We start from the raw sequence: 24206 nt of genomic DNA, 5'->3' as shown, positions 1-24206 counted from the left end.
CGTTCAGCGATGTCTTCCAAAAAACCTTTATGGACAGACAGAGTTTGTCAGCCCAGTTCAAAATTTGAATGAGGTAGCAACTGGAATCCCCACGCATCCTACTTACTGGGCTGTTTCCCTTGTGTGCCCGCCCCCAGCCCTCGCAGCTGCCAAGAAGCCAGCATGCCGCCCCTGGGAGAGACGCCCCAGACTGCAAGGAAGTGCTCATTATTCCAGAGTGACAAGGCCACTCCCAGCCACGTCTCCCAGCAAGCCGGTGGGGGGGGGGGTGTACACACGCTTCCTCCTGCTGCTGGCCGGCTGACCACTGCCATCTGAACTGCCCGCTTGGAGTCTCTGGGGCCAGATGTTATAGGGCAAGCTAAAAATAACCAGGCGGCGGGCCACCACAGGGGGTGGGGCTAGGGGTGGGGGCATGTGCCGGGCGCAGACACACGATTGGAGGGACCCGGCTGGGCAGAGCTAATATAGTCTGGCAGACCCTGCACACTTCTGCTCCCCACCCCACGGACCCACCTGGCCAGAGGGCCCCCTTCTCTGAGCATCTGGGAAGAAACCCCTTCTACCAGCTGCAGGATGGGCAGCGGCAGAAGGAATGTCATCTGGGTTCTGTGCTCTCTGCTGCTTCTCCTCGAAGCCAGTTCTGCCAGGAGTGTCTGGAAACGGGAACTGCATGAGAGGCCGGCTGAGAAATTCTACGTAAGTGCCGGGGTGGGGAGGCTGGGAGGAGATGCCATCCCCAGACACTGTACTTTCTGTAGACGGTCCCCAGGGCCTGCGTCTTTCTTTATCGGTGAGTGTCAAAGTGGCGCGGTGGGCAGATGGAACTCGCGCCTTCAGAAGGCTCCTTGCCTGGGAGCAAAGAGAACACCAAAAGCGTGCAAGGGGCCCGGGATGTGCTTTGCCCACCAACATATACTATCTCCTGACAAACAGCACCGGAGTCCGAGGGCTTAAAAATGAGTCCTGCGTCAACAACCAATAACGAAAGGTGTAGGAAATAGAATTATGCATTCATGCAGTTATTTACTCATTCAGTAAACATTTACTGGAAACCACTCTGGGCCATGTGTTAGGAGGTCCAGTGGGTAAAAGATAGAGACACCAGCTCCCACCCTCAAGGGTGACATAGTAGAGTGGGGGAGGCAGGTGACAGGTGATGGCAGTACAAAAGGACCGCATGACAGAGCAAGTGACAAAAAGCATGTGCCCTGGAGGCAGGTGTCTGGGTTTGAATTCAGGCTCTGCTGTGCACCAGCTGTGTGACCTCAGGCAAGTTGTTTGGCCTCTCTGAGCACCAATAATCTCATCTGCTCATTTGAAAAAGACAGAATGATATGTTTCTTTCAACAACTGTGTTTGATCTCCACTGCTTAATAGGCACTCCCCTAGGCTGTGGGGATACAGACATCAGATCCCTGTCTTCAGGAATTCATGTTATAGTAGGAGAGGCGTAGAATAAGTGAGACAGAAAAGAAAACATAGTGTGTTTGGTGACAAGTGCTGAGGGGAGAAGTAAAGCAAGAAGGGGACCAGGAGAGAGGTTAGGGGTAGGGAGGAGGGTACAATTTTAGATCCCTCCTCCCCCTCCCCCTGGGAGCACAGGGGCGTAGAAGGGTCAAGGAGATAACACCAGCACTCTCCGCATATGTGTGAGCATTAAATGACTCACTGTGTATAAAGCGCTTACTTAGCACATAGCAAGTGGTCAGCACATCTGGGTGACAATTAAATCATTGTGGGATCAGTTGATGCTTGCCTCCCCAGGTGGAATATAGGTTCCTCAGGGTACAGCCTGATTCTGTCTCATTTAAGTGCAGTATTCCTGTTGCCTTGCCAGATGCCTCTCATTAGGTTGGTGCCCAATATATTCTTGTAGGGAAATTTTGGGCAAACACAATCGAAGTGCAGAAGAACTTGTGCAGCTGTGCCCTAGGAGAGTCAGGGAGAGTTTTCCAGGGTTGGGGGCATTCAACTTGGGGCTTTGAAGGATGGATAGGAGTTTGCCAGGTAAGAGCAAGGGAGAGAGGCTGTTTAATGAACCTAGGCACCATGGGGTGCACTAAACTGTACTGAGGCTAATCTTAGCCTCCAAGCATACATTCTGCAGGTCAGGCAGGAGGCCACTGGGAGTGGAAGAAAGTAGTAGCAAGTGAAATGATGGTAGGTGTTTAGAAAAGGGAGAGCTCATGTGAGATGGAGTCACAGAAGGCGTCTGGAGGAGGCGAGACCCTGGCCCAATCTTAAATTATTAAGAATTTGGAGAAAGGACATTCCTGGAAGAAGACTCAATGTGAGCTGAGGGATGGAGGCAGAAATAGGGTATCTCGGAACTCCCTAGGGGACAATCCTCTCTACAGGAGATGGTTTGTGTGTGCAAGGAGGGAGAGAGACCCTTCTCAGGTTTGACTGCTCCATGTTTTTTGCTGGCCCAAAAGGACAATTCCACCCTCCAGGTATTCAGCGCTTGGGACCACCAAGAGACTTCTGATACATCATTTGGTCTTATCTCCACCTTGCCCTGGGGTGCCACAGGAGCAGACACTGTGACATCTCACTGGAGGAATGGCAGGGCTGGGGGATGTTAAGGGGTGTGTGCACAGGGGATAAGGAGTCTCTTTACAAACACAGGCCTGGCCCTGACCATGTGGCTCAGTTGGTTGGAGCGTCAACCCATGCACCAAAAGGCTGCAGGTTCGATTCCCCGTCAGGGCACACACTCTGGTTGCAGGCTCAATCCCCAGCAGAGGTGGGGTGCAGGAGGCAGCCGGCTGATGTTTCCTCTCACATCGATGTTTCTCTCTCTCTCCCTCTCCCTTCCTCTCTTTCTAATAATCAATTTTAAAAATCTTTAAAAAAAAAAAACACAAAAAACTGGCCTGGGTGGGCCTTAATTGCTTCTAGCCACCATTTGTTAGGAGCAAGCACTTCAAGTGTGCCCCTTGCTGCGTTGGAACTCTCCCTGGTTATCAATAGTACCAGTGGCCCAGTGCTGAGACACAGGAGAGATGTGTACCAAGAACCTGCCTCAGAGAAAGCCCCTGGGGAAAGACAGGCTGTTGCCTTGTGGCTCAGAGCATAGGGGAGGCTGGACAGGGTGCCAGGCTCAGGAATTCATCTCAGCAGCATCTCTATGAGCTATGCAGCCTTGGGCTTCTCACTGCCTCTCTCTGAGCCTCAGGTTGTTACCTGGGAATTGAAGGCAGAGGACCATGTGGCTTCCAGGGCCCCTTACAGTTCTGATTCTAACTTCAAAGCAAATGTTCAACAGGGAAGTTAAGAGTCCTAGGAAATAGACCCCACACACTCAGAGACAAGACTTTCCCATGTGGCCCCTACTGCCCACCCCCCAAGCTGAGTCAGACCTTTAGCCTTGCCCCTGGACGCTTGAGGGCGACGGGGCAGGTCAGGGTGGGGCGAGGCCAGGGCTCCAATAGCATGCTGAAGCCAGGTTGGACCCACTTGGAGAGTTAAACAGAGTCCTTACTAAAAATCAGATCATATAAACTTATACTTACATGATTTAAATTTAAAAAGGAAGGAAGAACTCATTAGACATGTATCACGTCCCACTTATTTCACTGCATCTCACTCTTCCCTCCGCCCTTGAGATTGTTTATATCAATGGTGCCTGTATGGTGGAAATAGCAGGTATTGAGCTACTGCTTCTCTGCATTCAGCACCCTCCCGATGGCAGCTGGAAACCAGCCACAATGGGAGTTTCAGCCCACGGACCCTGGCGAAGGCTGCCCCTGAGAGCTGGTTGTTAATGCTGAGCAATCCTTGGCCGCCTGCCCCTGCGTCACCACCCTGTCTCACCTTCTCAAAGCCCTGACCCTCAGCAGAGTGGCCAATGGCCCTGAGGAATTTCCCGAACGCTGTGCGCGCCACAGCCCGGGGCTCAGAGACAGTGCCAGAGAAGACGACACTGCCTCCTATTCCCACAGGACCCCTCCGGGAGGTTTGTAAGGAGAAGGCCTCTCCTCTCTGAGCCTCAGTTCCGTCATCTGCAGCACTGGATTGCCTGCTCTGCTGTCCAAAGAGAAGACCACGGAGAGCCTTCAGCTCCGTGCCTGGCGAAGAGCCACCCTCTCCACATCTGCACTATTCAAAACAAAACAAAACGCAGAACCAAATATTTGTGAGGCTAGATAAGACAGAGTGAAATGTTTATAAGTAACCTAGTGGCCTTTTCTGGGGAGCTGGTGCTCGGGGTCTCTTTCCTGGCATTTAATGAAACTAAGAACAATTCTTTCCTGAGCATTTCCTGTGCGTCAGGCCAAGAGTTGGCCAGGGGTTACCTCTCAGGATCCTCTCAACACATCTACCAGGTGGGGCCCGTCGCCACCGCCACGTCAGCCTGGGAACTGGATGTCCCGATGATCTCGGCGTGTTGCCGTGGCTGTGGGGCTATTTTGCCCCCTTAGCTCCCCCCCGGGGCAGTGGGAAGTGGCTGTGCAGTTTGTGCCCTGCCCAGAGGGGCTGCAGCAGCCAGGAGCAAGGGGCACATCTTTGTCATGCATCCTGCTCACGGGGCACCCTTTGCACTTAGTCCACCCAGAGCTGCGTCTTTTGGTGATGAACCCAAAAGCGCTGCAGGAGCCCGCAGCCGGTGCATGTTCCTCAGTCTCCCAGAGCTAGTTCTCCTTACCCTTGTTATTTCTGTGAGCTAGGGAGCCTTCTAACGCATCTCTTTTATTTTTTGCTAAGTAGCAAGAGTGGGCGAGGCAGATGGCCTGGAACTGTACATACCTCCCCTCGGCTCTCATCATTCCCTGAGCTCCAACATCTTCACTTTCGTGCATTAAGCACTGGTGCCCGTTTACAGTTCCCTTAAACGTTTCCATGACATCCTCACTTCTCCTTCATAGCATGTAGCTCCATTATTATTATCTGCATGATTTGTTTAGGTGACTTGGTTTAGTTTTTCATGAACTACTTTTGCAAATGACCCCCCTCCAAAAAAAAGCAATTAGTTTGCATCATCTGTGTAACATTTTGTTTAGTGTTTGTCACTAGTCCCAGAGCAGAGGTACCTGAAGGCAATCACAACATCATCATCTGGTTCAGTTCAGCTCTCCTTGTTCCCAGCCCAGTGCCTGGCACGTAGTCAGCCTGGGAACTATGAATTTACCATTAAATGAATGAATAAATTATGTGAAAATGTTCCAGAACAGAATAGAAGGGATGGAAAGTTCTCAAAGACTTCCAGGTGCACAGCAGCGCTCAGCGGACACCAGTGAAGGATCAGTTGAGTTTGCAGGCCTGCTCTGGACCGGCACTGAGATGGGCTTGTCCCCAGTGTGAGATCCTAGTTTTTGAGTACCTCTCCGAGGAAGTCCTCTTAGCCCTGCACTAAATTCCGCTCTCGGAGCCCAGTGCTGAGGTCCCAAGGCATCGGGAAATGTCATTTGACAGCGCATGCAGAACTCTACGCCCTTTGTTCTAGGGAGAGACATATTTTTAGATCTTTGACGTTCAAATTCCAAAGGAAGAGCCGGTAATGCTTAGAGAAACATTGGCTTTCTTCCTATACCAAGCAAATGAGTCCTGGGGTGCACTTTTATTGGTCTGACTGTTAAGCTGCTGGAACATTCCAAAGAAGGGTAAAGTGCTTGCTAGCTGAATGAATGGGGTGGGAGGGCTGAGGGAGGGACTCGGGTAAACTGGGAGGGGTCTGGAGATTGGATTTTTTCTCCTTAAAAGGAAATGGTTTCCATTTCTTCCTGATTACAAAAATGATGTTTACTGCAAAAGAAACTCAGACAAAGACTGTTATAAATAAGTAAAAATAATTTAAATTCTTCCTCTAGGACATAAGCTCTGTTGACATTTTGGGGGGTGTTTGCTTAGACTTTTTCATGAAGCGGTGATACTCCACACACATTTCTTTCTTTCTTTTTTTTTTTAAATATATCTTTATTGATTTCAGAGAGAGGAAGGGAGAGGAAAAAAGAGAGACAGAAACATCAATGATGAGAGAGTCACTGATCGAGCCCGCAACCCAGGCATGTGCCCCGACCGGGAATCGAACCCCGATCGCCTGGATCCCAGGTCGACGCTCAACCGCTGAGCCACGCCGGGCCGGGCCGCACACATTTTTTTCTTAATGGGATTTTATTCGTATTGTTTTTAAAAGTTGTTTATAAGGATAACGTTCACATAACCATTTTAAAGTGAACAATTCACCGGCATTTAGTACGTTCACAATATTATGCAACCACCACCTCTATCTGGTTCCAGGCCATTTCCATCGCCCCAAAAAGAAACCCCAGACCCGGTTAAGCAGTCTCTCCCCAAACCCCAGCCCCCAACCCCTGACAACCACCAATCTGCTTTCTGTCTCTGGATTTGTTTGCTCCGGACATTTCATATAGATGGAGTCATGTAGCACATGGAATTGTGTCTGCCTTACTCTTCCTGTTTTGTACCTTGTGTGTTTCATTGAACGATATATGGTGACTATGTTAATATGCTAGATCTGTGTCCCTTTTTCAAAGGCTTCTGTGGTGTTCCAAGGTACAGATGTGCCATTATTTATTCACCCAGCCTCCTTTGGTTGGACATCCAGGCTGATTGCGTCAGTGGATTCGGACTTGTACTAGCAAGAATTGGGCTTCCTACCCAAGAAGCCAGAACTGACATTTTCCTAATCTGCTTGCTAATAGCAGCAGAATGGCTTTGCAGATCTACAGAGGCCTCCAACCTATCTCACTGAGGAGCAGAAAATAGCCACCAGGCTGATAACCTTAAGAGTGATTTTTATCCAAGTAAGGCATGCAGTACTGGGACGCTCCCATCCGAGTTGCGCTGTAAATGTGTGTCCAGCAGCTGTTTGGAAACAGACCTGCTATACAATCCCTTAGCGGGAATGGAAATAACGGATGAAGATCACTGGTTCCTCTGGGTTTTTCATGAAGGACATTGTCAGCCTGGGGCGAGCTGCCTCATTCTCAGAGGGATTTGACCTGCCATTATTTTATTTTCAACTGGGTGGCAATGGAGGGGTGGGCTGTCTGGGGCTGCAGAGAATGTAGGTGCCCGGGACACAGGTGGGAACAAAACTGAGCCCCAAGGACAGCACGTTGTAGGGGTACAAAAACAAGAAACTGATGAGTCTGTGAAACACAGTGCCCCCATAGTGACCAAGAGTTTGGAGCTACTGGTCACTATGGGAGCACTGTGGCCAGAGCGGGGCCGGTATCTTGGGTGAGAGGTCCAGCTGTGGGACTGGGCTTTATGTCCCAGGGACCTCAGTGAGGCCAGGGCACTGGACAGGAATGAACAAGGGGAGAGTGGCGGGAGGGAGGTCAGAGACATGGAGGGGTTGGGGGCAGCTCAGGTCTGATCTTTAGGCCAAGGACTTTGGCCTTTAGCCCTTCAACATCCACCCTCCCCTGTGGCTAGGAAGTCATTGGAGGGTGATCTATTTATTTCTTTGATAAAAGTCCATTCTTTCTCAGAACTCCAGGAAACATCCTTTGTTTCAGACCTTCTTTGAATATCACCTTGCAGAACATGAAATATTTTTCAGAACATTCTGTCCTTTGACCTGGGCCCCTTGGGGAAAATCAGTTCTTTATCACTCACTACCATCTGTTGTTTCCAAGGCACCCTCTAAATAACAGGGAGATCTGACTTCTGAGGGGCTTCTCTTTTTAGTTCTCTCCAAATTCTGAGGTATGTTTGAATTTCCCTTGGAGAGTAGTGGCACATTGAAAATTGAGCTCTGCACGCCCCCGTTGGGGTGCCATTAGGGAATCACTGGACTGGGAGGCATCGGAGGTGGGTGAAAAGTATTTCACTTCTTATCTCCAGTTTCCATTAAATCTCATAAATGAGGCTTGATATAAAACCAAGCTAAGCGGAAAAACCAACTGTTTCGTCCAGACCACGCATGGGCGTTCCCATCACCCTCCTAAGGAGGCCGGGGCAGCTGTCACCTTCGATCAGGGTTAAAAAGGTGGGGTCCCAACATGAGTCCAATGTCATTAATTCTGAAGAAAATGAATTAAAAGCTAATGGCGAAGGATTTTGTCCCCTGCTTGTGGCTTGAAAGTTATTCACGATGGCACTTGGAATTAGGGGGACTGGGCTGAGCAGGGGATAGTGAGAAGGCTGGGCCAGGAGTTAGAAGTCCCGTGTTCCTGTCTTCCCTTTGTTTTGGGGAAGAAGCACCAAGCTCCTGAAGCCTTCCTTTCCTTACCTGCAAACATTGGCTTTGTGTTCATTTTTACTTTTCACAAATTTAATAACCTATGTAAGGGAGAAAAGATGAATTCTCTGGGGGGAGCTCGGGTGGGGACCAGGAGACCCACCCTGCCCAGGCTCTTTTCCTTCCCACTCGCTCACTGCTTTCTTTTCTCCCTTGCCCTCCGTCTCTGCCCTTTGTGGGGTGGGGGCGTCCCCGGGAGAAAGTTTGAAAACCACTAGTCCTTGTGATTGCACCCATTGGAAGATGCCCTGCTCGGGACCTATTCTCAGCGATCCCACGCCCTCTCCAGGGCACTAGGAGCAACGCATGGGGTCTGTAGCCGCCAAGGCAGCTGCGTGGGAAGGATTTTTATGCCCTTGACCTTCATTCTTTTTAGTTGAGAGCAGATGGCATGTGCCATTTTGTATCTTGCCTTTCCTTTTTTTACTAACATACTATAAGTGTTTTTCCTGTCATTCAAAGTTCTTCATAAGTACTTCTACAGTTTTAAATTCTTTTAATTGTCTTCCTTAAGTTAAAAAAAACAAACATGTGCATGGCAAACATATATACTCTTTTGTGCTAGTGTTATATATACAAATAGTGAGCAATGGGGTGACATCACTCTTGGCTTCAGAGCCCAATTCTTCTTTCTAAAGGCAATTCTTGATAACAGTTTCTTGTGTATTCTTGTGTCTCCTTCCAAAAACTATTCTAGGCCCATACAAATGTATACATATTACATGTGTGCATATGTATATTTGAAAACATAGGTGCATAGTAAACAAGCTGTTCTTTACCTTAATTTCCTCACGAACCACGATATCTTGGTGATCTTTCATGAGTAGGTTCAGGGCCAGTTTTGATGGCTACATACTACTCCAGTCTGCGGACAGGCATTATTTATTTGGACAGTACGGGGGGGGGGGGGGGAGGTTGAAATATGTATGCAGGGCAATGAGGGGATTTAGAAATAGGAATATAGTTGGCAGGAGCAAGGCCAGGTGGCAGGGCCAGGAGGCAGGGAAAGCCAGTGTTTCTTCCCAGTGTACCTGTTCTATCTGTGTGTGTGTGTATGAGTTTGTAGAGATGTGTAAGACCTGCCTTCCACACACCCTGCTTTCAAGTCCAGAAGCAGAACAGTGTTCCCTGCATGGATGGGGTCTGGTGTCAGAGAGACCCAGAGTGAATTGCCTGGTGTGACAAACTCTCCCAAACTCCCCTTTAACATGCTTATTTATTAGTCGCATGCCTGTATGTCCTATACATTAAGTACTGTGTCTCATTAACTTTTATCGAAACATACTACCAGAAAGCACAAAAAAATTGTGTGTCCAGCTGCACAAATCTGCACTAAGTGAACCAGTAAGAAGCAGAGCAGGGCCAGCCTCCAGAGACCCCCAGTCCCTCCCACTCATCACCCACTAAGTGGCCACTTTCACCAGACAAGAGTTTTGCCTCTTTTTGAACTAAAAACATAAACAGACCGTGCGTTCTCTCGTGAGCTGGTTTTTTGGGGGGTTTTTGCTCAATAGTATGCTTGTGAGATTTACCCAAGTTGTGTGAATGTATCCATTCTGTGTATGATTTGTAAATTCTCAAAGCCCCATGTGGATTATAAGATATATATAGAAATATATGTGTATGTACATACACATGTGTGTCTTTATATATACAGGCACACATATATACCCTGTTATATATGTATAAAATGTATATATGTATCAGGATAAATGCTTAACATACAAACTTCACATCCGTTTCTCCTTTTTGCTGCTGATGGGCTTGCAGTCATTTCGGTTGGCAGCTATTTGCAAACAGAAACTCAGAGCGACCCGCTGAGGCTGCTTCTGCTGTGTTTCCGTGAAGACTCGGAGGCTCAGAGAGGCCCCTGGACGTGCCCCAGGGCGCACAGCTCGGGGCACCCCTGACGCCGCCCTCTCCCCGCAGGAGGAGCGCCCCTGGCGCGTCCGGGAGCCCAGCTGCCCGCCCGCGCCGCTCTGGACGCCCGCGGGGGCCTGCGAGGCGGCGCGCTGCCAGGCCCACGCCGAGTGCCCGCGGCGGCAGCGCTGCTGCTACAACGGCTGCGCCTACACCTGCCTGGAGGCCATGCCGCCCCCGCCAAGTAGGCGCCCCCGCTGGGGAAGGGGTGGCGGGGGGGGGGGGGGGGGGGGGGAGGGGGGAGGAGGGGAGCGCCCAGGGGAAGCGTCCTGCCCCGCCCTGCCCTGCAGATGGGCTTAAACTTGGGCCACCTGGGCCGGCCCACCTGTGACATGGGAAGACTGCAGCTCCAAGAGCAAGCGTCCAGCTGGGTGCACGGAGAGACCGCTCTGTTCCTGGACACGTGCATTCCAGGGAAAATGACCCCTCCTGTGAAGATTTATCATAAAAATCCAGATTTCTGGCTTTTCTTAAAACACTAGACCGCATGCCCTGGGCCACCTTCTGCTTGAGCCTCGTGTGTCCCTAGATGGCATTGGGGCCCTCCAGTTCTCCGCAGACCCCAGCAGGTCCCCTTGACTCATGATGCCTGGCCCTGGGGGCATTTGAGATGAGACCTAGGACTTTAGGAGTCCAGATGGGGTGTGGCCAGAGAGTCAGGTGGATGTAGACTCTTGGGTTCAAATTCCCAGGCTAGCTGGTCGCCTCCTTACCTCCCCACCCCCACCTGTAAAACGGGACTGAAGTGAGAGTGTGCAGCTCATGCGAGTCTGATCATTTGGAAGAGCTTGGGGCCCATCAGGGCTAGGAGCGGATCATCGGTAACATGTATAATCTTAAGGCAAATCCCTTTGGGAGACGCAGTTCTCAGGGACTCATCTTTGAAAGGAAGGAGTTTCAGATCCTTCTGGAGAGGTTTAGGACAGGATGGAAGGGAGCCCCTGGGGGACACTGATCGAGGCAGTGGATAGCTATCTCCCTCTGGATGGAGAAAAAGCGTCCCTAATTGGTTATAGGGGCAGTAAAGTTTCCTCCACTCTCAGTTCTGCTTGGGCTGAGCCTTAGACAATAACAGCTTGTGTGGACCGCACCTGAGGGTTCCATGGGCTTAATGACCAAACATGGCTCTGAGAAGGTAACCCCAACCTCTCCTCCCAAGGCCAAAGCAAGAGTGACCACACTTTGTTTTCTTTGGAGTGAGGTTACAGCAATGTCAGGGGACTCAGTACCCTTAATGATGCTCATAATTACAGTCTGCTGTGCGTTTGAGCACTGTCTCTTGTTCTGAGACTGGGTGGGTTCTCAGGACCAGGAGGCTCCTACGAGGCCCTTTATAAAAAGACAACATGGTGCCCCCTCCTGGTGGAAGAAGCACATAAAGATACTTCCCTCCAGGTGGGCAAGTAAAATAAGGTGCCCCTTCCTTTGGACTGAGACAGGGCACAGAGATTCTATCCTCACTTGCCATCTAGGCTAGATGCTTTTGAGCAGTGCACAAGCTGTACAACTTGTCCATGACATTCCTGATGGCCTTTCCATACATCATTTCACTTTATACTCACACAGTCCCAGGAGGTGGAGAGACTGTTATCAGCCCTATTTTACATGGAAGACACTGAAGCTCAGAGAAGCTGAGTCACTTGCCCAAGGTCACACAGCAGGCAGAGCTAGACTTTCAATCCAGTCTTCTGTGAAGTGTCCACTGCCTTAGGCCATGAGTGCAGGGATGTGGGGCCCCTGCTCCAGCACCTGGACCCATATATGGGGCCTCTCACTTCCTGAAACATCCTAACCCTAGACACCCACAGAGTTCACTTTCTCATCTCCTTCAGATGTTTGTCCAGAGATGGTCACTTTCTCAGGGAAGATTTCCCTCTCTAAATGGCAGTCCCTTCTCCAGCCATCTCTTACCCTCTTTCCCTGCTTAAGTTTTCTTTATAGCTCAATCCAAATATTGTTTTTTATTTGTTTGTTCATTGACTGTTTCTGCCACTTGAAGGTCAGCCCATAAGGCGAATTTGGTTTATTTCATTTACTGCGGTATCCCTACCATTTAAAACAGCCTCTGGACCCCTAAAAGTTATTCAATGAATCAGTGATTCATAAAATAATGAAACAACTAGCTTTCACTGGCCAGCAGGAAGAGCGATTAGTCATAATAACAATTGTAATAATAATATTTAACACAAGGTTTCTCACCCGTGGCACTCTTGGCATTTGCAGTTAGATAATTCTAACTGAGGTTGTGGTGAGGGGCTGGCCCTGGACATTGTAGGATATTGAGCAGCATTCTTGGCCTCTACCTGCTAGATGCCAGAAGTTCCCCCACCCCACACTCTGACAACCAAAAATATCTCTAGACTTTGCTAAATGTTCCGTGGAAAATAAAATTGCTTCGAACTGAGAACCATGATCTAACATGAGCAGATGACTTGAACTGCACCAGGCTCTATTCTAAGCAGCTCACACACTTCATTGCATTCCCAGGGGGTGGAGAGACTGTTTTCAAAAGCAGAGCTTGAGATAAGGACTGGGGTGCAGGAAATTTATTTAGTAGGTGAACCCAGGAAGATCTAGTGATGGAACAGAGAGGTGAGCTTGTGGGCTTCTAGGCCTTTAGGACTCTGCAAACTGATGGGAGGCCTTAACCAAGTTTCAATATTCCAAAAAGTATAGCAAAATGTGCACGTTTCCCTGCTGCTCAGAAGCCTTTGACCAATGCAAAGGAGAGTACAAGTAGTAAATATTAATATGTTTTCTATTTGGTAAAAGATAGCATTGAAAACATTTTTTATTGTGTGGTGGGAAGAAGGGAAAAACCAGAAGACTGGAAATAGTGGTTGTGGAATGTCGTGCCATGCCTCTAGTTCAGAAATTGCAAATTGTTGGTTTGTTCCCCCACCATTTCAATTTCCACACTGTGAGCAATCATCAGCATGTTTACCAATACCATCTATGTACTTTCACAGGCGCTAGACAACACATGAACCTCTTTAATTTTGTCATATTTCTGATTCAGACTAAAGCAGAGTTCAAAAGCAAATGTAATCCCAGACTAGTTTATTTGATCTCCAAAGTGCTTAAAAATGTTTTAATTACTAGTTGCCAACATTTAAAAACCAGAAGATTTATATTTGTTAAAATACAGATCTATAGTTTAAAACAAACATGAGCTTAGAAACACTGGGAATGGCTGGCCAGAGCTGACCAACAGCTGACCCACTGAGGCAGAAACACTCTCCAGGTTGCCATATCTGGTTGTCCTACCTGGTCTGCTTTTCTCCTCTATATTACCTATCTGCCTCCTGGAGGCATTTAGGCGTTCAACTCCTGCTTTGGATTTTTGAAGACCTTCCAGTCTACTGAGTGGATCACTCTTCTGGTAAAAAATGTATTGGTTATAGAACAAGCTGTGCTGCTGTAACAAAAAGGCCCATAAATCCAGGGGTCCAACCTATTAGGTGTTTACTTCTCCCTCAGTTAATAGGCCAGGGGTAGACAGATGGTCCATGGCAGACAGATGGCTCTGATCCATAGTCATCCAAGGACCCAGGTTCCCTCTATCTTGTTGCTCCACAAGTTCAAAATGGTCCCAGCCTGCAGGAAGAGGGAGAGAGAAAGGGAAAACAACAGGCATCGATGCAGGAGTAAGAACAGAAGTTACATCATTACTTCAGCTCATATTCCATTGGCCAGAACTCAGTCACATGGCCACATCTAGTTGGAAGGGAGGCTGGGAAATGTAGTCTCCAGCTTGGCCACCCAGTGGCCAGCCAAAACTCAAAGTTCTATTACTAGAAGGAAAGGAAAGTGCATGCTGGAGAATCACCATTGTTTTTCCCCCAGGGAGACTGTGTTTGGTCATGAAATGTAGGCTCCCCCACTCCCAGAGGCTGGGGCATTTCTCAGCTGCCTGAGGAGGGCTTCAATTTAACTATGTATTATTTTGTTAGTTGTAGATTGGCTGGTAGAGCCACAACGTCTGTGGCGTGCTGACGACGGCTGGCTCGTGGATGGCCCTGAGGAGGAGTTACAAGGTACCTACAGGGTCAAGCCCAGACCTGATGTCAGAGCCAGAGTCCCTCCTTCTCAGGCTGCCACCAGAATACTGATAACAGGGGCTGTGTCTGCTCCAGCAGGCTACCTGTCCCCCAATAATCAGACCTCTTGTATCCTCTCCCACAGAAGCGTGATGGTGGGGCTTGGCCACGCGCTCAGCATCTCCAGGACAGTATAGAGTTTGACTCTCCCTGGGAATGGGGCCTCCTTCCTGGTGCAGAATTAAGAGGGAGGGGCCTTGGGGCTGGTTTACAGATTCCTAAAATCATAAGGGATTTGCTCCTTCCTGATGATGAGGCCTCCTCCAGGGTGGGTGGAAAGCAGTTTCTGGAAAGAACCACGTGCAGGCCCGGGGCCTAGAGAACTGAAGGGGTTCAGGTGTGTACACTTACATGTGTGTTTTGTGCTTGTGATTCTGCACACTTCTGTGTGTGCGACTGTGTCCATTAAGGTATGCAGCTGTGCAAGACACTGTGTGGTCATGTATGTCTGAATACTTGTGCATCTGTGTTCATGCAAGTGTGTGTAACCATAAGTGTGAATGTGTATCTGTACAGGATTTTTATGCAAGTCAACATGTGTATGGATGGCTGTATGTGTAGTGTATATATGTGTGTTAGGATTTGTGGGGTGGTGAAAATATGTATGTGATGTGTGAACATGTTTGTGTATGTGCGTCAGGATTTCTGTGTGTGAATATGTGTGTACACATGTGACTATAAGCATGAGCATATGGGTTTCAGGGTGTGTAAGTGAACATATGTATGTATAGCACTATGCATGTGAGGGCATGTCTGGGGTCATGAGACTCTGGACTGTTCCCTGTGTGTGTGTATGTGCATGTGTGTGCATATGTGCATGTGCACACACAACACTGAGTGAGACCCAAAGCACAGCCTGGAACCTGGGGGGCACAGATGAGAGGTGGCCCCTCTAGATAATGCGTTCACTGCCTCCATAGAGGGGCCACTCCTGAGACCCTACCATGTGTCCTTCCTACAGCTGAGATCTGCAGCACCACAGACGACGGGGTGGAGGAGCCGCTCCTCTGTCCCACAGGCTATGAGTGCCACATCCTGACCCCCGGTGACATGGAGAAGGGCATCCCCAACTTCGGGGAGTGCATCAAGCAGAGCCCACCAGCAGGTGAGTGTGGGTGCCCAAGCCCGGCCCCTGGCCCCTCACCTAACCTCACTCTCCTATAACCCCCCACATGTTGCAGATAAAACCACTGGCCCCTGGAGCCTGCCTGAGGGCTCCTCCTGTCCTCCTACTGCCCTGCTTGTCCTTTCAAATCTTCCATCCTTTCCTCCTCACCTGCACGTGACTCAGGCCTTCAACCCCAGCTCCGCCACCTCCTAGCTGGTTGACCTTGGGCTCAAGTGCTTCAGTCTCTGAGCCTCAGGTTCCTTATCTGTAAAATGGGGCCACTTCATGCTGTTATGGGGATTAATTTAAATCACCCATGCAAAGCCCCCAGTAAACATCCGATATTTTATATCCATCTATATATCTATGTTTTTAATTGTCTGAAAACCCTTAATTTCTGCTAGGACCATTCAGTGTGACAGTCTTTATCTTTGGGGAGGAAGACCATAAATAGACCAGCAAGGGGCGTGAATGGCATCACTTTAGTTTGCACAGCTTTCTCACGAAGGGCAAGGACAACACAGCAAGGGCTGATGGTGGTACCTAGAGCCCACCTGTGCCTCATGCAAGGCGTAAGGTCCAGAGGTTTGGTGTGGGTTTGGAGGAAATGTGTGGCAAGCAAAGAATCTGGAGCTTCAGGGAGATGCAGGGTAGCTTATCAAAAGTGAGCTCATTGGAACCTGGAGTCCCCATACCCCAGGGCGCACGTCCCCACTTCTGCACCTCTGAGCTCACAGACAGCACCCTCAGTCAAGATCAATTACAGTGACCCCACTGGCCAGAAGAACACACCAGAATGCATGGTCTGCGCAAGCTTTTGTTTTTTCTGATTTGGGAATTTATTTCTCTGAAGTGTTTCAAGAAAGACATACACATTAAACCAGTTACACATTTAGCATCATTACCATGGCAAATAATAGAAGTGTGAGACCTTAGAACTGTCTTGCGAATCCTGATTCCTGGAATTCTGAGCTTTGAAAAAAATTGCCTATAAAAGGATTTGTACCAATTAAGCATAACTGTGATTTCTCCTACATTCCACTTGCTGTTTGGGGTTATATGTGGCTCTCCAGCCAATCTGGACTCCAGTGGCCACCTGGCCCCTCAGTGCTGTGTGTCCCAAATAGTAGAATCTTTCCAGGCCCCTTTTCCTTATTTGTAAAATGGGCTTATAATGGTTAAGCTACCAGGCCTTTTGCTTCACAAGCACAGAACAGAATCTTTAGACACCAAATCAAACCTTAGGTGGCTGGGGCATGCAGTCCATCCGATGCAAAGCCCCGAGCGCGGGCCAGCCTGTAGGGACAGCTGGAGTGTGGAAGAAACAGCCTTTATCAAAAGCGCTGCAGGGTGAGTCAGGAGCCCTTTGGACTGGAATGTCCTTTTCATACCTGGGGAGGCCTGGAACGACTTTGCCTTTCTCATCTCCTGATCTTGCTCATTTATGTGCGATCCGCTTCAGGGGTGGAGATAAAGAGATCCGTGAAATGATGCCTGCTGTTGACTGAGCACCTCAGAGATACTGTCTTTAAGCTTTATCACAAGCCTGTAAAAGGGAAAGTTTAACCAGAAGGCATGTCATGTATGTTTAAGAGTGCAGGCTCAGAACCACTGACATGGGTTCAAATCCCACGGCTTTCTTCCCTGCCGACCTTGGGCAGGTAACCTAACCTTTCTTAGCCTCAGTTTTTTCATCTGTAAAAGGAACTGGTGATGATCATGATAGTAATCACTTCATGGATAGTGACAAGGCTTGAATGAGATAGCATCTGTAAGGCGCTTAGAGCAGTGCCTGACACATAGTAGGTCCTCAAGGAATGTACGCCGTTGTGTCTCTGTCTTATGGAAAAGGGGGCACAAGTTCAAGACCTTGCCCAGACGGTGCACAGAGCTAATAAGGAGAAGAGTGGGAATTTTGAGCGGGTTCACATGCTCCAAAGCCCGTGTGTGTGTGTGTGTGTGTGTGTGTGTGTGTGTGTGTGCGCGCGAGCGCGCGCGCGCGCGCTCGCCCTCCCTCAGGAAGATCTGAGCCTTGCAGATAGAAATGCAAATGAAATTTCTACCCTTGGCCCCAGGGGGGCTGTCACTTAGCAAGAATTGTTGGTACTTATAGGGAGTTTGGAAACATGGATTCCAAAGACTTTTCTTGGAGCAAAGGTGTCAGGGAGGAGAGGGGCACTCCTGAACCTGGGCAATCAAGGAAGAAGCATTTCATTTAATTTTTTTAAACTACATATTTTAACTAATTGTAGACTAACAGAAAAGGGAAAAGAATAGTGCCTTGGACCCTCTGCCCCATTCATCAATTGTTAAAATATTGTCAAATTTGCTTTATCACTCTGTCTCCCTCTCCCCACCCCCTACTCTCTCCATAGAAATCTCCACATTTCTTTTTTGGGACCATTGGGGAATAAGTTGCAGGTCTCATAGCCACACCTGAGATGCCAGTCTCCCCTGAGAGCTAACTTCTGGAGGGACCTGGTGACCCTTAGGTTTTATCATGTGTCAGCCTGGAACCCAACTTTTGAGGGGTTCACGTCTTTCTCACAAGGAGAGCGAACACTGACACATGCAGTAGATCTGGCTTTTCGGAGAGCAGGGTCAGGAGGAATGGGTGCATTTTTCTGAGTGGGTTTGGGGTCACTCAGAGGCTAAGCACCCAAGGCCGAGATGTGGGAGGTGGGGTCCGGAGCTTGCCTCTGACAAGTGACTTGGCGGCTGTGTCATGAGAAGAATAGGTAAGGTCCAGTAGCCGTGAGCAGGCATTACTGGCCCACACTTATTTTTAACAAGAGGGAGGAGCAGGAATGTTTCCGAGAGCCTCCAGCCTGGAAAAAAATCCCAAGACCTGGCTTTTTGCAGATAAGCTGTCCACCCGAGGGTGCAGGTCGGCTCCTTGGCCTCTGTCACCTGTACACTAAATGTCAGTGCTGGCCCTAAACACCCAGATGATTTTTAGGATGGCCACAGAACAAAAGGAAGCAAAATGTCCAGCTGGGCACAAGGGTGATTTTTAAAATTGAGATGTAATTGACACATAACATGATGTGAGTCTCAGGTACATAAATGTGATCTGTTAACGTGGCAGCCATCAGACAAGGCTGAGGCGCAGGGGAGAAGTGAACTAACTGATGTAGGCATTGCCATGGGAAACATTGTGTTCCGGCCAGATTTCCACTCTCCCCCAAATGTTTTAGTGCTGGGGGGGCTGAGGGAAGAGGTGAGGTTAATGACAGTCAACCAGGAGAAGTCATTTGAGACATATGAAATTGCCCAGAGTTGACCACTTCTTACACACAAAAATGGCCATTTCTTATGGTCCCCCCTAGTATTTGCATATGTATGTTGTAAATTAAATTATTTCTTATAATCCTCACAATAATCGAAGAGGTACTGATTTTATGCCTATTTCCAGGTGAGAAAACTGAGGCTCAGAGAGGATTGGTGAAGCATTTTTAGTGGAGATTCATTCTCAGGTTACTTTGTCATTTGCAGTAATGACATCTGAATCTCTTTTGAAAGGACTCAAAAACATACCACCCCCACCCCCCAACGTATTTTGTAATGACATTTGCCGAACAATAGGCTGACATTTTGCTTCCAATTCATCTGTGAAGATTGTGGTTCCCAAACCTTTTGGTCTCAGGACCCCTTTATATTCAAAAAATACTGAGGACCCCCAGAGCTCTCCTTTGTGTGACTGTAGTTTTGACCATATTAGAAACTAAAGCTGAGACACTAAAAATATTTATGTATTAATCATTAAAATAACAATGATAAACTCAATCTGTAGTGAACAAAAATAACGTTTTTTAAAAAAAACTTTTTCAATGCAAAATATATGCTAGTGAGAAGAGCAGCGTGGCTCTGCATCTTCGCAGTTCTGCACACGGATTGAGAGAGCTGGAGTCTCATCTGCTTCCCCGGTGGGTCAGCTGCGGCATCGACGCCAACGAAGCCTCTGGAAAAGTCTCCTGTGCACTCTTGATCGAATGAGAGTGAAAGCCACAAACAGTTCTTTAGTATTATCGTAGGAATGGTTTGGGCCTTAGAAACGTCCTGAAAGGCATTTAACCCTCTCTTGTTTTCCAGAAGAGCCCCTCATAAGAGACACAGAATATCCAGGTAAGGGAAGAAGTCGTTCTTTCTTTGCGGAGAGTCCTGAAAAGGACAGCGAGCATTTCTGGGAAGGAAGAAAAACACAATCCCACTGACTATTAGGAGGACTACAGTTGGAAGCTGCTAAGAAGGGAAATGGCCACATTCTCCCCAGGTGCTTCTATGCCATCAGATGACACGTGGGGGTTGAGGTGGTGGGATGCCAAGATGTTCCCGTTGTGAAAATCTCTCCTCAAACCTGGGCAGTCCTCCAGGTGGCACCTGACATGGGCAGGAGCCATTTCAGCCTGCAGGCCGGGGAGGTTGCGAGGGTGTCTGGACAGGTGACTAAGACAGGGACTGAGGCAGCAGCTCAGGGTGTCTCATAGGAGACGAAACCGAAACTAGGGCTGGTGAGTAAAGTGAAAGATTTGTTGTCGCATGGTGGGCAGAGGAGATATGAGTCAAGAGGAGTTCACAGCAAATATGGTTTCGTGCTAAACATCAGAGCCTGGGATTGGAGATGCTTCGATCCCTCCTACTTTCACTCACAGAACTGGAAAATATGCCTGACACCATCATTCCATTCACCCAATAATTCAATCATTATCCATTCATCAGCCATTTAACCATTTATTCAATCACGCATCCCTCCCTCTATATCCATCCATCCATCACCCATCCATCCATCCATCCATCCATCCATCCATCCATCCATCCATCCAGTAATTTACTTAATCACCCCGCCCGCCTGTCATATCTCGATTAAGCATGTATCGGGCATTCTGTGCATTCATTCTCCATTCCATTCTTCCTTCTGTGCTGGAAGGAAGGCGCTGCATCTGTGAGTAAGGCAGACCCGTCCCTGCTATCAGGCAGCTAATATCAAACAGGAAACTCAAACAATAAGCCCGTCTGTTTTTTTAGTAGCAGCAAGTGTGAAAGTCCTGAGGTTGGAAGCAACCAAGCCATCACTGCAGCTGGACTGTCTACCAAGCAAGGGAGAGAGTGGCAGGAGATGAGGCCAGAACTGGGGACAGGGGCGGGGCCAGGACACGCAGGTGGTGGGACATGGTGAGGAAGGGGAGAGACTGCAGGTGGCGGCTGCAGGACCTCACGTGTGGCAGAAGGGGAGACAGGGCCAGGCCGACATGCTTGGATTTAACTTTAGCAGTGGCTGGTGAGCCTTTGAGCAGGAATCGACATGCCCACCCCAACAGAGCCCTGTTCTTTTTGCAGAGGGTAACACCAAGAACGTGGCGGAACATGGAAGAGGGCAATAGAGGCCCTTTCGGTAAAGCAGGCAGCTGGTAAGTGAGAGGAGCAATGAGTCAATGGCAGGGCCGAGCTTGTGCAGCCGGGCACCCCGGGTAGCTTTAATCACAAAGGTGACCAGTGGGGGAGTGACAGTGGGGCTTTCCCTGTGGGCAGGATTTTAAACATTTTGTGTTGTCAGAAGTGGAAGTTTCTGTACCCTTGAGATCTAAATCTAAAGACTCGACTAGGTCGTAACTTACCTTTCCGTGTCCTTTCCGTTCCTTTGCCCTAATGCATCCAGGAACAGCCAGATAAATCCTCCATTTCCATGAAGTCTGTCCCTCCCTCTGTCACACGATACTATTGGGTGCCAGCTCTGTGATAGGCATGTGCCAGGCAAGACGCCCAGCTGTCATTCATGGAATCTGTTGTAAGCCAGGAGCTGTGCTGAGGGTGACTCAGTGAACAGAGCAGACAGAGGCCCTGCTGTCATGGGTTTACATCTCCTACCCCCTTCAGCAGGGGACTAAACAGGTCAACAAGTAAATCAGCCAGAAGGTGACAGACTGCAGTGAGTGCTGTGAAGGAAACCGGCAGGCGACGTGGTGCCAAATAACGGGCTCGTGCCGGGAGCTGCTGCAGACGGGGTCGTGGAAGGCTAGGGCGAGGAGCTGACATTTGAGCCGAGATCTAAGGTGGGGAGGTGCAGCCGTAGGGAGGCCCGGAGAATGGGCACCCAGGCGAAAGGAGCGGGACAGAGAGACGTCCTAATGCGGGAAAGATCTTGGCTTAGAGCATCGATTTTCAACCTTTTTCATCTCATGGCACACATAAGCTAATTACTAAAATTCTGTGACACATCAAAAAATATATTTCTGGCCAATATGACAAAAACAAAACAAAACAAAACAGGTATAATTCTGATTCATTCTCACTGGATGTCTATTGTTGCGTTGGCTGTTGTCATTTTTTTTATTTGACAATCTAAGGGAATAGAGGTCAGTGTCCGTGACTAAATAGGCAGGTAGTGCATGTTTTGAAAATTCTTATGACACACCAGTGTGCCACAGCACGCCGGCTGAAAATCACTGGCTTAGAGGAACCACGGAAGCCCCTAGGTGGGAACGGGGTGGTGGCCGGGAGGCTGGCCCTGGAGGAGGTGATGGTTAGGCCCAGGCTCTGCTCTCAGACACTGTCCAAGGTGGGGCGCAAGCGGGTGGACGCAAAGGGCTGTGGCATTGCAGCAACTAGAGCGGGTCTTAGCAGGTAAAACCTAAATACCCACCATCCCCTGTGAAAGCTGAATGTCGACCCATGGTCAGCAAAAGCCCTTAAAAGCAGGCAGTTTCCCCCGATGTCCTTGAATCAGGTTTCAGATTCCAGAATGCTCAGGTGCGAGACCTCCTGGAAAACCTAGAGCCAGTGGGGGTTGATGCCAGCGTGTCTATTACCTGCTGATGACAGGAACAGTCCTTGCAGCTGGTCTGACCCACCAGGGGACTGTGAGCCTTTTTGTTGTTGTTAAGCCTCACTTGAGGATATTTTTTTCCATTGATTTTTAGAGAGAGTAGAAGGGAGAGAGGGCGGGAGAAAGAGAGAGAGAGAAACATGAATGTGAGAAAGACATTGATTGGTTGCCCCCCACACGAGTCCCGACCAGGGCTGGAGATCCATCCTGCAACTGAGGTACATGCCCTTGACCGAGAATCAAACCTGCAACCCTTCAGTGTGCAGGCCGATGCTCTAACCAATTAGGCCACACCAGCTAGGGAGAGACACTGAACCATAAACGTGGACATGCTGGGGGCCAGTGGGGAAGGACAGACTGTGAGAGGCAGCTTAGGGTGACTTTTAGGAGCCAGCCAGACCTGGCTGTAAATTCTTGCTCTGCTACCATGTGACCTAGGCAATGACTTCAACTCTCCAGCCTCAGCTTCATCTGTAAAATGGGAATGGTGGGAGGGGTGTGTTAGGAACTAAATAAGATGGTACCCGTAGAGACTTCTCAGTGAGCTAAGAATTTAGTCTTGGCAGAAACTGGCATCTCTCTGGTGCCTGGTGGGGCAGGAGGAAGAAGACACACAGATCTGTGACCCCGTGTTCTGCCTGAGCGGTGGCTCATAGTCATTTCTTCTTTGCCTCCCTTTCAGCGAATTTGGAAGAACATTCCTCACTCTCTGCTAAGCCTTGGAAACAGATGTGCAAAAAAATGCTTTGACCTCCAGAAGTCATGCCAAGCTCAGCAGAGCAGGACCTCAGAGATGCTGAGAGGACACCTGGCTCTCAACCCCAGTGTGGGTGACTCTGCGGGAGCCGCTGACCAGCGCTGGGTCCTATTCTGTTGTCTTGGAAACGCCTAGGATCTCCTTTGACCCTGCAGCTCTACAGATGCTAGGCTGAGATAGATAGAGTTCAATGTCTTGTTATTTACAGCTTTATTTCAGGTTTGACTCTGGTGGGCATGTACCATCCCTCCCAGAGTCTCAGAATGTACCCATGTTCTCAAAATATATTCACTCATCATAAAATGGAAATGAACTTACCTATTCATGCATGATTGTAGTTTTAACTGCCTGCTGATCTTAAATCAGATGTGCTGAGGCCATTGACTCCTGAGGGTGAGAGGGAGGGTGGGTGTTGCTGGGGTTTCAGCTCAGCTCCCCCCCCCCCCCCCCCCCCCCCGCCACATGTGAACTGTTCTAGTTAAGATCCCCCTGAAGCAGACCCTGGGGGGAAGATGCAGTGAAAGCAATGTATTGGAGAAGTTTCTAGGAAAAAACTGGGCAGGAGGTGGAGAAGTGAGACAACAGGCAAGAAGGTCAGACAAGGTGAGGTGTCAGAGTCCTGCAGAGAGTAACTTTGGTGCCAACCCCTGGGGGTCCTAGAGGCAGCCTGAATCCCACCAGGGCCAGCTCCGGGGGCAGGAACCCATGCAGTCACTCAGAAGGGCCCAGTGCTTGGTATAATGAAATTCTTAGCAGTTGGTGAGCCAGAGCCTGCATGTTCTCTGCAAATGATCTGTGGAGTCTGCCCATCAGGAGGAAGGGGCGCCCTCCATGATGGGGTAGGGCTGCCCATGGGGGAGGGGCTGTCAACTCCAGGGGCAGCCGCCTCATGTGCACAGGGACCCAGGAGGAATGGTCAGAGCCCTGAGGGCATCTGTTACACAATTCAAATCTCAACAGTGTCTGCACAAAAAATGGACAGGCGCATACATAGGTTTGTGGGGGAACTGATACAATTCACCCCGTAGCCCACTTTCAAAGCGGACAGTGGTGATTGGTATTAATAAATTGTTTGGCAGGAGTCATCCTTTTTAATTCCAAATGTGGAGACAACATTAGAGTACCGGTATTCAAAAACAAGCACCGCGCCTGCCCCCGGTCCCCCTTTGCCTCCCCCACCCATGCACACACTCTTATCTCCCATACAATCCACATGCCCTTGGAAAACAGTCCACGTCCAGTTTAAAGTGGAGAATGGTGGCCTTTTGTGTGTGTGTCATTTC

General features: G+C 49.1%; 1 protein-coding gene across 1 annotated transcript; it reads left to right on the top strand.

The window, feature by feature from the left end:
* The first annotated feature begins 507 nt into the window (after positions 1-507).
* On the top strand, positions 508-23240 carry WFDC1 (WAP four-disulfide core domain 1). The gene is made up of 8 exons (XM_087826726.1): positions 508-699; positions 9206-9229; positions 10151-10319; positions 14089-14172; positions 15197-15340; positions 19436-19468; positions 20681-20751; positions 22849-23240. Exons 1-7 carry the CDS (start codon positions 577-579, stop codon positions 20722-20724), a joined length of 621 nt encoding a protein of 206 aa, XP_087682852.1. The 5' UTR covers positions 508-576; the 3' UTR covers positions 20725-20751; positions 22849-23240.
* Positions 23241-24206: the final 966 nt, after the last annotated feature.

This window comes from Miniopterus natalensis, chromosome 18 (assembly GCF_054644295.1).
Source record: "Miniopterus natalensis isolate mMinNat1 chromosome 18, mMinNat1.hap1, whole genome shotgun sequence".
Taxonomy (NCBI): Eukaryota; Metazoa; Chordata; class Mammalia; order Chiroptera; family Miniopteridae; genus Miniopterus; species Miniopterus natalensis.
The sequence above is the reverse complement of the archived record's forward strand: the minus strand, read 5'-3'. Positions and strand labels throughout refer to the sequence as shown.